The sequence below is a fragment of the Amblyomma mixtum genome, chromosome 5 (genome assembly GCF_055824585.1).
Source record: "Amblyomma mixtum isolate Tamu chromosome 5, ASM5582458v1, whole genome shotgun sequence".
Lineage (NCBI taxonomy): Eukaryota > Metazoa > Arthropoda > Arachnida > Ixodida > Ixodidae > Amblyomma > Amblyomma mixtum.
Window position 1 is genome coordinate 134,480,869 of NC_143016.1, and position 17,101 is coordinate 134,497,969.

The following is a 17,101-nucleotide window of genomic DNA, read 5'->3' on the forward strand; positions in this document are numbered from 1 at the left end:
TTTTATGATGTTTCTTGAGGAGTTCGCCATCTTTTGGGCCGTACTCGTATATTGTTACTGAAAAAACCTTCTGAAGGCAAGCATGCATTGCGGCACATTGGTTTCCTGATATAACTATACACCTAAGTACGCTATAATTCACTGCAACAACCAAATTTTCCCAAGAAAAACTAAACGTCTACCTAAATCACAAATGATTCAAAATGAGGTGTATGCTAGACGCATGATACTTTGAAAGTTTAAATGCCGGAATCATTGCTGTCTGGGGCTTTTGCAGGACATACTTGTAGCAGAGTAGTGCAGAGATCCGTCTTTTCCTGCTGAAACAAGGCCTGATATCTTTATTCCAGCCTATTCTTCTCTCATTAGTTTCATGGGCCACATTTAAAACAAAAATTATCACTTGGCCCTTCCTGCACCGTGCCGAGCAAATTTGGCTTTGGCTTCTTCTACGACAAAGACCAACAGAAAAGAAAATGCGCCAACATCAAGAAATTCATCTCAAATAACCGGTACAGCACACAAACAAAGAGATATGACGTGCAGTTTCTATTACAGATTGGCGTTGGACAGTCATAAAAAATTTGACTCATATGCCCCGCCCCTACAATCACGTCAGCAGTTTATTTGACAACAATACAACTTCAAACGGTTCTGTTCAGTTGATATACGCAAGAAACTTTGCTTCACACCTCTCAGCGAACACGTCGGTCGGAATACCGACTATAACAAGCTCTGTATACAATGTCTTCGTTTAGCGCCGCTCACAGTCACAAAAGTACACCCCTGACCGATGTCTAAGAGCGCCTTCTTGACCACACTGACACTCACAAGATCTTAGACGTCATTTTCACGGGCAATCTGTGAGCTAGCAAGTATTATTCTATTCAAGTCCCCTTCTTGTCATACTTCTTAATTTCTAGTGTTTCAGCTTGACAGTTTCGCCCTCATTTCTCTTTCCCACAAGTTTTCCTCATAAAACAGACTTTGATGTCTATGTGCCATTGCTTGATCATGCACACTTGCTCAAAACACAACCGATAATCAAGCTCAGTCCAAAAGTTAAATCCATCAATCAAGACAGCCGAATCATCTAGCTAGAAAAGAGACGTAAATGGTGCTGTAATAATCAAGCCACAACCAAACAGGACAAATCCGCCTCCAGTGCAATTCCGAGTCGTTCACGTACAGCCTGTTCGGTATATACATTGGCACCGGATTTGAAACGGCACACAGAGAGCAAGAATTCACAAACACCACGGAACACAACGTCGCACTTTTTCGGTCTACTGATATTCACGCACAGGATGAACAGACACTGAAAAAAAAAAAACAGGAAAAACATGAAGGGGCAAATTTTTCTGCAATTTAGCGTCTTTCCAGTGCGTTCAGTGGAGTTCAAGTATGCGAATGAAATTATTCCCAAATGTTGCTTTCAAATAAATAACCTAAATGACAATAACACTACTTAAAAGGGAAGTCCATCAGCCTTCTCGAAATTTTGTAGCTTACCATTTCCGGCTTCAAAACTGCGCATGTCTGCCTTTACTTTCCTGGTGGAGGTTTTGGCAATGACTGTTCTTCGGTGCCTCGGCTTTGGTGTAAATTATAAGAAAATCTAAATAAATAACCTAAGTAAACCAAACAATCATCACGCCAACATAAATAATTCGCATATGAATAGTGATAATTCCCGTAAGGATGAAAAGGTGTTTTTTTTTTCTTGTTTGACCGGAAGACTTAGAAAGGGGTCTTTATTGTTTTCCAAGTGCCATGGGTTCAACTGGCTTTAGGTGTTGTTGAAATTTTGTGCAACGCGTACTCAAGCAGGTAAGAAAACAACATAACAAAAAGAAAAGCACCCATCACACAAAAAGCTGCATGTCATTTCTCGTTTTCTGCGGGAAAACTTTTTCCCAGTATCCCACAAGCCTTCTGCACATCCATTCACTCGCCGCACAAGAGGCTTCGCCGTCACACAACAACGGAGCACTTCTATCTCATTCGAAAAGCCACGGCTGCCATCGAAGAGGAACTTCGCTGTCACGGCGAGACACGTTGGTTCGCCACTTCCAACTTATAGTTTTGCTTTCAGCTTCCTGGGCGCATACGAGTCGTTCTGGTCACATCACCGCTCGCCAAAAACGTCACCGCAGCTGTTTTCCTCACGGGCCCTGCCGAGGCGACATGGCACTTGCCGGCCCCACGAAAACAACCAGCTACGAAGCACACCGGAAAGCACAGGTGGTTCAAAGTGTAGAGCTCTCTCGTGCTCTCTTCGTTCACAACGGAGGGCAGCTCATGTTTCACTTTGGTGGTCGGCAAAAGAGCTACGTGCAGCGGGTTGCCGCATATCTGCTGCCATTCGCAAACCCCGCCGAGCCGACGTTGCCGTTGCTGCTCCTGGAAGATCCCAGCGAGTGCATGTTGCTGGCGGCCATGTGACTACTGCTGCTGGCAGGGGGCGCGGCGGCACCGCAACTGGCTTGGGAGTCGGTTCTCAGCCTTTGTTCTGAAAGTGGTAATCGCAAGAACGCGGGGTGCAGGTTAAAGTACCGGTCCTTGCCGTTGAGTGGTGCTAAGCTGTAACGGTCGACAGCGGACATTCAAGCGCGAATAATTTTTCGCCATCACTGCACTGTATCTCTGATCGTCGCAACGTCGCCTGAAGCGCTGTGTACAATATAGGTTCCAAGGCCTCGTCAGGCGTTTTGGACAAGTCTTTGGCTTTTGCTATCCTGATAGGATGAACAAAATTAATGTATACGCATGTGCACCTTACTTGATTCCGTGGAAAATGAATGAATGAATGAATGAATGAATGAATGAATGAATGAATGAATGAATGAATGAATGAATGAATGAATGAATGAATGAATGAATGAAATGGAGAAAAGCTGTTGAGGGTAGCCCAGGTGTGCTCTTCCATTTCTGATAGCTTTTTTTTTAAACAAACTGAAAAGCTTTATCGAGATGCACTGAACGTTTTTCTGCAGGCGATCCATGTATGAGCCAGGGTTCATTTTTTAAAAGGAAGAGGTGTCTTTGAGAGCAATTTACAGATTATGACAGTGTTTCCGGTTTGGTACTCTTCGTTATGGTGGCGATTTGGAAAGGTGCTTTCGCAGTTCCCCAATGTTTTGCTGTATGTTTACAGCCTATTTATTGCACAGCCTTTAAGCAAGCTAGCCATTTGCAAACTTGTGTGTTCCTTCTGCCGCTGCTAGAACCCCCATATAACGTCCTCTCTCAACCAATTCTAAGATGTTCATTTATTTTTGCAACAGATCAAAAAGTTTCAGGGCAAAATAATGTGATGGCAACTGGCCAAAACACAAAGCGGTCCCCAAGCCCACCATGATAGCCATTCTACGACTCAGATTTCTATCCGTTTGACAGCTTTTTCGGTCGGTTTGCAAGTACGCGCCCATGTCATAAAGATTTGTATCTGCCAAAGCTACACTTCGGTAATCAGACGGTTGGGATGAATATCGAACAGATGGAATTTCTCAACATATTTTAACCGGCACTGTGGTCTCACTACATGGGCGTTTTTACATCTACCATGTAATTAAACCCGCAAACTCCCAGTCTATAGATGCACACTATGGTCGCCAGATAATTGCAGCATCTACAAATCGGTGGGTTGCACGCAGCCGCTAAAGTGGTGATAGTGAATGTCTTTGCAGACGGTCATAATGACTAATTATTTATATTTAACTACCATTTAACGTACTGATGTCTAGTTGCTCCAGAATGTGACATTACCGGACTCTTTACAAGGTTCGGTGCGTCACTGTTTCTTTCAGCAGCAGCAGCTTCTCTAACTTTAGGATAGTTCCTTGCGCTGTACGGTGCTAAAACGGAGCAAAAGTGTTGGATACCACAAGGCAGCACCCCGCACTACTTGCCGGCAGCAGTTGCTTCCGGAGAGGCGATCAACTGACCGTTTTAAGCTAGTGGCATGTCAGTCTCCACGTTTTGGTTTGTAGTTCTCCCGCCAGGAGAAAACGCCGAAAAACGACGGCAGAGCTTCGAGCCAATCGACTGCGTGTTGTGTGCACAAGTCTTGTTCTCGATAGTGCATTACATTTTCAGTATTAAGCTACTCGTTTGTGAGTCGGTAGCCTAGAGTTTAGAGAGTAAAAAACCTTCATCCCAGTGCAGCTTTGCAAAATTTCACTGCATGGAAGTACTAGCTGGAGCTAAAAATGTTTTTAAAAATTGGCCAACCTTTGCATGTTAATGACAATGCGCTGGTACAGTAACACGTTTAGGCTCTTAAAATAGCAAATCATTGATTTCTAAGCATATTCCTTGTTCAGTGTTATGTGCGAAATGTTATCAATTCAACGGCCTACAGTTTGTGGATACTATATCACAGAAAAGTCGGCTCCAGCAAAATTGTGCGATATGGTGTTTAACGGAAAGTGGCGACTCAGTAATTGTCATGGACAGGTGGACACCAAATTATACATGCGCAATATCTGTTTTAAACATGTTGGACGCTTACAAAAGGATGACGTTCATAGCAAGTATTTCTCGGAAAGGAAAATATGCCACTAAGGTAAACGCTTCCTCTGTTTCATATGTGTACAGGCCTGCCTTAACAAAGCTCTTTACGAGATATTTTTCCGTTCGCGAAGCACTTTCCGTCGCGTCTGAAACTCATTTTTGCAGAACAGTGCTGCAAATATACTTTTTGTCAAAAGTTTAAAGCCCAGGGCGATTGCTTCTAAGCCTCACCTTGTGGCTCGCTAGGCCTAGCTAACGTTCCAAATCACATGAAGGTGAGAACTCAGGCGCTTGCCCCTACGAAGCTTAGGACTTCAACGGATGCTAAACAGCTCGACACGGTTTTCAAGCGAACTAATTAGAGCCTAAACTTTTCTCAAAGGATGCACAAGGATGTTATGACTAGCCAAAAATCGCCGCACCCATTGAAAAGGAAGGCGTCTAAAGAAACTCCGCATGTAATACGTTAAAACTTGCGACAACTAGGCAGATCAATGTGCCTTATTCTTGAGAATGTACACACAGCCAGTTATTTAATACAATCACGCGAGCATTGAGCAAACGGCCGTACAGCAGCGGTCGATGACCAAGCGAAGTGTCGAAGCAGCTGTGATTAGTTTTCGTCCTCAAAAGTTGCTCCGCTTTGTCACAGAGCACTCTATGGCCGTTTGTTCTACACTGTTGGATGCTGTTCAAAAGTTGGCCGGGTGTACGCTCTGAATGCTTCAAAACATATCCCCTTAATATGATCTGCATGAATCTATATAAAAAGAAAAGAATGCTGACTGTCAAGCTGAAGCTTTAGTTTAACGTAACATCAGAAGCCGTTGTCGTTTCATCGGATTGTTGTACGCAGGGTTTAACTGCCAGACTGCGCACATGAGCTTTGAGGAATGCCGTAGTGAAGGCCTACGGCTTAATTTAGAGATTCTGGGGTGTTTAACATCCACTGGCACCGCAAAGCAGAAGACAATTTTCGATTTTGCCTCTACTGTTATGCGGCCGCCGCGACCTTTGCCGCACCAGCCTAACACCACTGCGATGAGCCGCCGCAGTGCGTGCACTTCCCATACAGTGGGTAAGTTCAGGCATGAGGCGTGTAAACATATTAATTTTCATGGAGCCAGATATTGACTGCACTCACGAAAAACGGCTCATGCATTCCAAACCATGTAACGCATGCATTCTTCGAATAAAGTGTGTGTCAACCTTTGGCAGCAAAAGATCTCAAGGATTTTGTAATATTCGAAGCAGCACTTGTATCCAGGATTTTCTCGGAACTTAACTACGTGGGCGCCAACGTCATAGAAGGCTACGGCCAAAAACTCTTTCCTTGACCTCTAAACCAATAATTCAAGTGGCTCAGCGAAGGCTTCGTAAGCCGATGAGCGGCCACTCTCAAGGGCGCACCACAAATGGTAACTTAAACCAAGTAAGTTCGGAGTGAGCGCCATCTATCAGGTAAAGCTGCAACGGCTGCCATCACTTGTTCGCTTCGGGAGAAAGCGAGAGAAAGTCTAATATTAAACTTTTTCTTCTAATAAATCCTTTACTTACCATCTTTGTTAAGTTTCCGCCTTCGCCATTTTATGAGGAAGTATATGAAAACAACTAGGATGATGAGCACGAACAGCAGGCAGATGAGCATCGCAATCAGGCCTTCGTTCGATACTAGAAATTCCGAACCTGGAACAAGAAAGAGAGCTATTGAAATGCATTGTACATCTTTACTCCCAGCGCTCTACTCAAGGCATTCCTCCCTTCTTGTTTACAGTTGCATATTCACCCAACTAGCCTCGTTACTAACACATATCTTATAAGTCAGGATACAGAGAAGCAAGGTACTAAAGCTTCTAGAGGAAGCTTGAAAAAATTTCGTCAGGGTTTAATACCTAACACACAAATAACTGTCTTGGATTCTGCCACCGCTGCGTTTTCTTTTTTGAGGACATGTGTTACGTCTTCAAAGCACATTTATAATTTTTGCAGCTCAGAATATGGTTTGCTAAGGTCTTTTGTTGGCTCGAGCAAAGCGATGAACACTTCATCTATTGAAATATGAACATTAATGTCAGCATGCCACAGACTGAGTGAAAAGGAAAGTTTTAAGCAAGAATTCTGTGAACCTTCAAGTGGAGAAGCGTTCCTGTGAGACGAAAGAAATTCTTTTTTTTTTTTTGCAGGCGCAACATGTTACATGACGCTCTAAGCAACATTACTCATTCATTTCTGTTAACGCATGCATCAACGGAATGGTGGCACTAAATACTCGTCACAACAGGTGTTCTGTGGGAAAGACCAAGACTGGCTGAAAATAGACCAGACACGCTTGGCCGGGCGCAAATAAGAACTGTGCGTTGAATTACTATTACCTCTGATTGCAGCCATTCTTCTTTTGACTTAAAATTCCAGACGTACAGCTACTATCAAACGACTCCGCTACGCACGACGAAAGCGGTCGCTATGGTGCAAACGATAGCCCAAATATGGAAATTTAATCCTAAAACTAAACCACGCTGACTTCTCAGTCAGTCTGGGACAATTTACTGCGCGCAGCAGGCGGCAATGGTCGCGCTTCCAACATGAGAAGACGCGGAACGCATCACGCGTATGATTCATATTTTTTTCTCCCCTTTCACCCCTTCGTCTTCTCGCTCAAAGTGCGGTCGATGTTTCCGATCAAAGAGTGGTCGCTGTGTCCTATTCCCCTTTTTCAGAGCGTTCTCCCACTCCTCCGCAATTGCGCACTAGCAAAGACAACTCAGTTGTTCGAGAAAACATCGGTCACGTTCAGAGCTCGAAGGATAACGTCATCTAAACGCTAGCGTGTGGAAGAAAATAATGGACCGTGGCATGACGAATTACGTTCAGCAGGCCTGATGCAGGTTTATAACAGTTTTCTACAAAACGCTTATTCCTGGCGCCAAGCCTTTGGCACAAACTGGTGCAATTACACAAGCAGAAGCATATACCGGGTGTTCCTAAAAATATAGTCTCAAGTAAAAAAAAGCATTGTCAAGAACATGCTTTATGCCGCTGGACAAAATCTGCTCTAAAAAGGATTATAATCAGATAAACATATCACAAAAACTGAAAAAAGTGTTTATTTAATCCAGATGGGTGATTAATGCTAATGCGTGGATCAAAGCCATGGACGAGACGATGCCATAACCGCTTCAGAAACGAATAAGAAGTAATTCTCTAATGCTCTGCAGCGCAATAAACTCCGGTCCTTTATTTTGCGTACAAAACCGAAACTAAGCCCTCAACACGGGAAGGAAGCTCGGTGAGAACGAAATGTCCGCTGATGACCTGTTGAAGTCCTCAGGGAACGTAATTCAAACTGAATGTGCTATTGTACAACGTCCTGCAGAATTCTTTTGCTTTGCCACTTGGCGCAATGAAAACGGCAATCCTCGCCTCCTGCGTGGACGTTATTCCTTCGATTGACGAAGAAAAAGCAAAAAAAGAGCATCCCATGGTACAGCGTAGGAGGCACGCTTTTGGCGCCGCAATCGTTGCGATACGCATGTGCGTACATTCCATCTGCGGCAAGCCTCTTAAGAGGTTTTTGGACTCAGTTTACCTGTTGTGCGGAAAAAGCAGCGGATTTTCTCGCGCTGCAGAGCTGCCGGGAACGATTTTTAAGTAGTATAAAAAACTGATGTGGCATTTCCTTGTCCATGGTTCCCAACGCCCCATTGGCACTAAACACTGAATTGCGTTAAACATAATTTAATATTGGAATTTTAATCGATTAGGTACATAACTAGAATTACTTTTATAGTAACTTGCGCCCACTGCAGCGCAGAATATATTCCCGCAATAATTTTTTTTTCTATTTCTAACTCCCGATATTAGAAATTATTTGAGAGTGTTAAGTGTTCGCTGAAACACCAAGTATTGGTTCCCCCCTATCCCCCCTCTCCCCCCCCCCCCCCCCCGCCGCACCTTCCTAAAAAAAGCGATAAATGGCATGTATGACCTCAGTGTCAAAAAAATGCGCAGTAGTGGATTAGAACTATGCAGTTTGTGACCCACTTCGGACGAACACTGCACTAATAAACGAACATAAAAGAGGCACCGAGGTTTGGGCCAGTTGGTATTGATCCATCTTGAAAACATAGCAGCACGAAAAAACGGGGACAAAATAGACACAGGTACGACAGACACAGGTCGTACCTGTGTCTATTTTGTCCTCGTTTTTTCGTGCTGCTACGTTTCCAAGATAAAAGAGGCGCTCAGCCCAGCAGCTGTTACGTTTACTTACATGCACCATGAAGCACATTGGTGTAGTTCACGCAAAGCACTGCGCTTCAAGATAATTCAAAGCACCAATGAGCTCGGAGGGGTAAACAGCCTCGCTGAGTCCTCTGTGGGAAAATAATGTGTAATAATGTGCTTCGGGCACTGAACTATTGCCGCAACAAATATACTGTACACCTTCATTGTTATCGGTCAGGACGAAAGGTATACAAGTCACGAAAATAGCTACATACAAGGGGCAGAAAGCACGACTTGGCAATCACTACGCCCACACACATAGTCCTGCCTTTCCCTTAATGCGTTCTGTCGCTTCGCAATGCCTGTCCATCAAGGCCACCTCAATGCTGCGGCTCTGTATCGCTAAGTATGCGTGTATGAATCAGAGTCAACATTAATGAAGGATTCTATCGAACAATATAAACAAGTTCTCGTGCATGATGTCTCTCCGTTTTCCCTGTAACACAAATATAATGGACAGATCCGTCATGGCCCCTTTTCAATTCTTCTCGGCACAGGATGTTAAGTGGCACACTGTGATGCATACCGGCCGGCACGACGACGAACACGCAGGGTTGTCTCTGGTCGCCGACCTGGTTTCGCGCCCAGCAGAGCAGCGTGCCGTAGTCCTGGTGCGAGCGGACCACGTAGCGGGCAACACTGCGCGTCCCTTCCCAGCTATACGTGTCCAGCCGGGCGCTCTTGTGCTGAGAGTTGTTGAAGCGCCAGCGGAAAGTGACGGCCGTCGGCTGGGCCTGCACCTCGCACGCCACCTGCAGCAGCTTGGACAGTCGCGTGGCGTACACAAGCCGCTGACTGGTCTTGCAAACCGGAGCGTCTGCAATCGGTGGTGGCGGATAAGGAGAAACGTCCATTAGACTGTAGAATTCAGATTGTACGAATCATTGAAAGTCCAACAATCGGTGTTTTTTGAGACATGTGTTTGGCGTCGACTTCCATTATGCCTGTGAAATTTCCCTGCGTCACAGCTTCCTACCATAACCGCATTTTATGGATGACAGTGTGCGCCCTTATACTCGCAACATCCGTCTTTGAAACCCGTCATTTGAAGGCAACAAAAAAAGCAGGTTAATAACAGATAAGGACACGTGACTGGTTCCTCTATTTGTTTCAAGTCATTTAACGCATGCCCGGCCGCGGCGGCTAGAATTTCTTTGGAGGAGAAATTCTAGAGGCCCGTGTACTGTGCGATGTCAATGCACGTTAAAGAACCCCAGGTGGTCGAAATTTCCGGAGCCCTCCACTACGGCGTCTCTCATAGCCTTAGTCGCTTTGGGACGTTAAACCCCATAAACCAAACCAATCATTTAACGCATGAAGAAGCCTAGTTTTTAAGGTTTTTTTTATGGTACTGAAAGTCAATTCGGCATGCGCTCCTTTGTTTGTTGGCGTTATATTTTCGGGTAACATAGGGAGGCAGAGATGATGTAAACACAGTAGTAAGATTAACATAGGTACATGCTGTATGTTGTGATCATAATCTTGCTCTGCTTTCCAAATGGGAATGCAGATCTGGAAGGCTGCTCGAAATTCCCAAGGCCATGGTCACAAATGCAGGCGTCTCTTTTTTTTTGTGGTATATACCTACTTGTCTTCGCGACCTTTCATGTAGAAACCTTCGTGACAATTTCAAGTTACCACTGTTCCTCTGCAATGAGGGCACAAAAAGGTAATGATATTTAAGCCCTTCTTTATGGCACCCCTCATAGCCTCAGTCACTTTGGGACGTTAAACCCTCATAAATCACAAACCAAATTTTTACATTTTATAGCCCTTAAACTCTCAGACAACACTCGTGCTTCTTTTGTGCTGTGCCGGGCACGAAGCGTAAATGCCTGAATGCAACAAAGGTCTCGAACCACTGGGCCTCATCTTGATTGTTCATATCATACGACATCGGAGAAAAATATAATGACGGATGGTATAGAGTTAATCAGCAGGACGAAAAGAGCCTGGTCTCATATGAACATGCATCTTAAGTAGCTTAAAATTAATGACAATATCAAGCAAAATAAGAGAAATCAGTGGTAAAAAATGACGAGATATGGTTTGAAGTAATGAGTACATAAAATATGCTCTATGTTGAGGCTCATTGTACCTGAACTTAATTAAGGCAAAAAATTTAGTGTTCTCTTGTTGTTTCCTTTTTCACCAAAGGCAAGTAGTAACCCCAAAAAAAAAACCTGCAACCGAATATCAGAACACTCACTACAGTAGAATACTTTGTAATGCTGACATTAAGCGTATACGACCAGACATGCACTCTCTATGATTTTAATGAGGAAAAAAAATGCTCTCGCTCACTTTACGTGTAGACAAAAGCTTCGTTTAATAACATTCTCGCACATGTTGACGATTTTAGGGATGCTTAGAAAATTTCAGGATTATAAATGCAGCTGCTTGAGTTTCCGTACTTGTTCTTTTATTCTTACGACGCGTAGGCTTTACCGGATGTTGGACATAACTTTAGCATCCAGACTGTAAAACGTTTTATTCTTAATATGTTCCCTACAGAGCACAGACATTTTTACCACTGCAAATTATCGTCAAGCACGGTAAACAGTTGTCTCGTTAGCTGGATAACTTTGAACATTTGGCGCAAATTGAAAGCGCTGCTTTGGAAAGGTGCTATCGTTTCTTTTTACCGGCTGGCTCAGCACTGAATATGAGACCGCCTTAATTACTTGATTGGCTACTCGTAGCACGCATACCGAAAATAACAACATGTGTTTTGTGAGCATGTTGTTTGGACGAGCTCTGCTTCGCGTTTTTGGCCCAAGGTCTCGCATTTCAGTGAAATCAATTTGAAATCACTGCTTGGCTACAGTTTCCGTGTTGTATCCACACGGCAGCTAATCGCAGTGCGCTTCTCGAGTACTTCATTCGTGAAGTATTTTTTCATAGTATTTGCTTTTGTTAGCAAAATTGCTTCGTAAGTTTCATCTGTTTTGTTCTAATCAACTTAACGATATAAGAATGTAGGACAATAATTTTTCGTTGACCTGCCTTCCGCATGTGTCTAAACAGGCATTACTTTGTGGGACATTAATTTAGAAACTGCGGATGGCATATTTGCACACCCACTTATTCACTTTTTTTAATCCTCGGGGTCACTCGACGAATGTTATGCGCCTACTGACACTTGTTTAGAACCGCTGCCAAGACGCAAAATGCATGTAATGTTTGGTTTTTGCTCCATGGAATAATAACCCAAGCACTCTTGAAACCATCTGAGACTGGCACATGCAATGATAGCTCTTGCTGTTTCAATCACCGAAAGTGCCCGGTTGGGCATCAAATGAAAACAGCTGTGCGAAACACCTTCATTCAAAACACAGCTAAAGGCACGATTTTCCTCGATCTGCCAAAGCCACAGGATATGCACAAATGTGTAGAGGTTTTTAGTAGTTACAAGAAAACGAAAGGCCTGGTAGCAGTCACACACCGGGAGAACCCGTGGACCCTGCAATTTAGGAAGAAATCAAGGAAGGGGAGGGAGGGGCAGAATTTTAAAACCAATTATGACTTTGAGCACATATATCCCTAAATATCTCGATTTTGGAAACCAGTGTAACCGTTGTCTACAAATCTCTGTTTTTTTTTTTCGCACGCAATGTAGTGCACCAGTTCCAGCCAAGGTATTCCACTTCTCAACTTTAAGGCAGAAGAAAACTCACGCTTCAGCCGGAGCTGGACAACGTTGCTCATTCCCCTGCCTTCCCTGTTGGCGGCAGAGCACGTGTAGTTGCCCACGTGCATCAGCGTCGCCTTGTGGATGGTGAGCGCTTCGCGGTGCAGCGTCACGCCGTCCCTGACCGGCACCAGGGGGCGGCCGTCCCGCTGCCACAGCAGCTCGCGTACGGCCGGGTTGGCGTCAATGCTGCAGCCCAGGGTGATGTCCATGCCCTCCTGGAGACGGTCCGGGCCCAGGTTGGGGTCCATCTGAAGCCGGAGCTTGGGGCGATCTGCGAAGTTTGGTGCAACAAAGAAATGAGGTAATTGATTGTACCTTAACTCTGCCTTCCTTGGAGCGAAGCCGTCACGCCGGGAGTAAAATTACTTCGTATTGCATTTGACTGCTCATTCAAACACTGCGTCCTCTCCCCCACCTCCACCCCTCTTTCATTCCATGCTATTCCCGTACTCGTGTATTTACTGTGCTTCCGTCTGCTTCGAGGTAGCTAAAAGCAATGAAAATTGATTCACCTTGAAAACTAAAATTCGTTATTACGAAGAATACTCCTTAAAGTTTACTCTAAACCCCCACGGAACACTAAATCTTGTGAAAAATTCATTACCTAAAGCCTACATTCAATATAAAATACATGCAGCGTAAAATAATATACCAGATTTGGTTATCGAAGCGCAATAGAGTTACAGATAAAGCTATAAGCAAATATTTCAGATGAAAAACCATGGCATACCAGAACTCAAGGAAACAGAGCAATGTTCTCTCTGATTATTCCTAAATGCACTTAAATAATACCAAATGCTGCTCAAAAACTTTTCATACAGATCATATATTAGGCACTTTGCAGAAGAATGAACAGCATGGCAAAATTTGGAAAGGCTTAATATTTAAATTGCAAAATAAGCTGTAATTTATTTCGGGGAACGAACGTCCGTTTTCTAAAAAAAAATTAATGCTGGCAACTTACAAATTTCCAGCCGGCGCAGGGCTGTAAATCCTTGACTCTAGTTTCTTCTTTTAAAGGCATGAACAGTATACAAAAGGCAGAATGGAGGTTAACAACAGAAATTATTTCATTGCATGAACAGAATTGTGGCATTGGTGTGACGGATTAAGCAAGAACAATAATGGTAGATATTTATTGCGTTCCGCCAGCACTTTCGTTTGACTTGTTACCAGCAACACTTTGTTTGAATGGCTTTTTAACTCACCCTGCACATACAAACGCATCGCCACTCACGCTTGACATCTACTAAAGTACAACGATGCAGTTGATCATGTAATCAAAGTTGTCGATGACATCACACCTTTTAATTACCGAAAAAAGGAGCTATAACCGAATGGAAGTATCCAGCACCACGTGTACTCATAGCAAAAGAAGCAGGATGGTATGTATAAGTCTATTTTTCTATACAATTTTGCGAACCCACACAGTGGACATCGAATTGTTTCTCGGTAAAACGACACCTTTGGTTGCACAACCGCTACTTGCACCTCTGATAAATGCTTCTAGGGTGGGTTTCAATGAAATTCTTCTTAGATGGTAGGAGTATCATTCGTAGGAGATCGCAGGAGATTAATAATAATACGTACATACTAAAGCCTGTCATAATGGAGCAATTACTCGTAGGCCTCTACCCAAGCGCAGCCATGCGGCTACAAGGAAAAGCTGTAAGTTTTGTTTCGTAGCCTTATGACTTCGCTTTAGTGGATGTCAATGTGTAATTGCTCCATTATTACAAACCTACTCCACCTTGGGGGACTCCTCTAAACATTGGACTAATACTAAAGAATGGTAGGTTCATATCCACAACTGTCTTTCTTTGTGTTTAAACTTAACTTTTTGATATCGCAGCAAAGAGCACCGATGAAATGCTCGCAAAACGAACGACCCTCGGCTCAGATTACCGCTTTCAGAAACTGATTGTACCATATTAACATCTGCACTCAGCTGTCTCTAGAAAACAGTAAATAAGGAAAGAGAGTTGGTTAGTGATATCTGGCCGCGATCTTTCAGTGGAGCTTAAACTTAACCGTACAACGAGCTCAACTGCACCTCGCAGGCTTCGCTATTCAAAGCCGCTGTATTAATGCAGGAAAAGACTCTAAAAAGTAATTTTCGATAGTCTCATTGTTTGGTTGTTTGCTTGCTTTTTTTGCTCTTTTATTTGTTTATTGTTTGTTTGTTTGTTTGTTTGTTTGTTTGTTTGTTTGTTTGTTTGTTTGTTTGCTTGTTTGTTTGTTTGTTTGTTTGTTTGTTTGTTTGTTTGTTGGTTGGTTGGTTCGTTCGTTCGTTCGTTCGTTCGTCCTTGATTTCTCTTACATTGTTTTCAACGTCACATCTGGTCGATTTCGGTGAGATCAAGTGATGAGTGGCTTATCAAATTTTGGATTAGCATGGTATATTTGCGTAACTTATTGCTGACTTCAAACAGAAATCTACAATTCTTTTTGTCCAGTAAACGATTTCTTAGCGCAAGAAAAAACGCGTATACGAGAGGCTGGCTCCGCTGCCAATGAGTACTGCTGTTCTAGCCAGATATGGTAGCGATTAAATACCAAAATAACTAGCAAAATAACGAATACAAGTCCTCTTGTCGAAACGTTGGGAAGCACCCCGAGGCTTTGCCCTCCCTTGTTCACTTTGTGTTTGCAATTACCATCTGCCCAGCCTTTGTTTATCATGGACTACAAGTATATTTGAAAGAAATGCTAGAAAATGTACACACCTGATCAATTACTACGGTATGGTGCGCAAACGTATCTTGACAATTTCTTAAACAATGTCTTAAACATTGCTCATAAAGAGTGTTTTTTTTTGTATCATTGGCGGTTCTGCTTTAAAGAAAGGAATAAGCTATAGCCTTGAGAGCGGACTCTGCATTCTACACAAACGTATCTACTAATTAATATAAAAGTAACTGCCTTATCTTTTTCAATATGGAAAACCTTACATATTTTTGCTCGTGAAGGAGCTACAGCACCCCTAAAAAGAGCTTTATTTATGAACATGGCTGCCTTCAACACATTTGTTTATGAGTAACTTTCTATATCTTACGATGACATTCCTGAAAATGTTTAGAAGACCTCTAGAATTATCTTACAGTACGAAAAATTTTTCTTGTAGATTCGGAAGTTTGTTCTTTTCGGGAGGCGAAGGAAGTTTCTTTGGTAGAATTGTGGGTCTTGGTCTTAAAAAAAATGAACTCTAAGCATAAATAGTTCATACTTCATTGCTTACAAACTTTTTACAGAGCATATAAATTTCACCAGTATATATTTTAAGGATAACGACAAATAGTTAAGCAAATTTGAAGAAAGCATGGAGCAACTCGTCTTGCAACGTCGTGTTCTTTTCTTCGTCCATGCTTTTCTGTGCTTTTCTCGACCAATGATTTTGCACAGCAGTTAAAACAATATGACCAAAAATATTCGTATGTTCTCTTCAGGTATTCTCCAATAAATAAGCAAGCATGAGCCTTAAAAACATGCCGACTGCCGCTCTTTCGCGGCTCAAGCCGGAGAGCTGCGCGTTCATTCTAGCAACGGGATGAGTGACCGCTTGCGCAATAAGTACATGGTCAGCAATTTGTCCTCACGAGCTGCAGCGCCACGAACATGGCACCAAGATGTGGGAGCTTCTCATTATTTCTAAGAGGTGCTGAAACATTCTAGTTTGTACACTGATATGCGCTGTCTCTCGTTTTGAGCGAAGGAAATTGAAGTTCCTAAAGTCGGTGAAGTTCATATTGTATAGTGTACAAATTTGCTTACAGCGCAGTGCAAACCATTAGGTGATAGTTAATTTCTTTCGTAAGATAGAGAACTGCAAAGTTTGGAAAACTTCTGTAAGACAAATTTTGTACTATTTGAGAAGACAGAACAAACATTTGCAATCGAAAGGACAAACTGTGTTATTAAAGATGCCTTTTAAACACTTTTGTGCGTGTCCTTGCAGTATAGTCCAAGTAATTCAGGATCAAACTTCTTAAAAACAGTGATATGCGCAGAAACGATCTCACGATCTCTATATGGTTGCTGCATCTAATACACTAGTACAGTTAGGCACCGTGTTTCTATGCTAAGAAATATTCATGTTGTATTTCAATATCTGGCGAGAAGTGAAGAAAATAAAATATTGTTTTATTCACAATCCGAATTTCTTGTGGTTCTAGTTATTATTTTTGCTCACTAATGTTTCTTTACCTTTGAAATTACAGAAAAAATAGCGCCAAACCACGCACACCACGAGAAAGGAACGAAGACGAGACACGTTCCTTTCTCGTGGTGTGCTTGGTTTGGTGCTATTTTTTCTCCAATTCAAGGATGCACCAACTAGCCCAAAAAGAGGTGTTAATGAATTACCTTTGAAAGATATGTCGGTTAATTTGATATTAGTGAGTAGATAAGCTTCTCAAAATCACCCATTAAAAAGTTGCGGTTATATCGGATATATTTTTCAAGTTAAGATAGAAAAACTCTGTTTGTGCGCCAAGAATACAATACTTTAGAGCCGTATGGCTGCGCTTTGGTGAATGCCAATGAGTGATTACTCCCTTTTCACAAATTTACTGCACCTTGGGGGATTCCCCTAAACATTTGGCCAACTTT

At 42.9% G+C, this 17,101-nt stretch overlaps 1 protein-coding gene across 1 annotated transcript in view; it reads right to left on the reverse strand.

Annotated features, from left to right (window-relative positions):
- Positions 1-670: 670 nt before the first annotated feature.
- LOC149343820 (neural cell adhesion molecule 2-like) overlaps positions 671-17,101 on the reverse strand; it is a 55,578-nt gene continuing 39,147 nt past the window's right edge. The window contains exons 6-9 of the mRNA XM_089542503.1: positions 12,477-12,764; positions 9,326-9,616; positions 6,073-6,201; positions 671-2,512 (exon numbers count right to left, since the gene is read on the reverse strand). Of these exons, the coding sequence (XP_089398629.1) occupies positions 2,331-2,512; positions 6,073-6,201; positions 9,326-9,616; positions 12,477-12,764 (890 nt within the window). The 3' untranslated portion in view covers positions 671-2,330. The remainder of the gene's footprint in view (positions 2,513-6,072; positions 6,202-9,325; positions 9,617-12,476; positions 12,765-17,101) is intronic.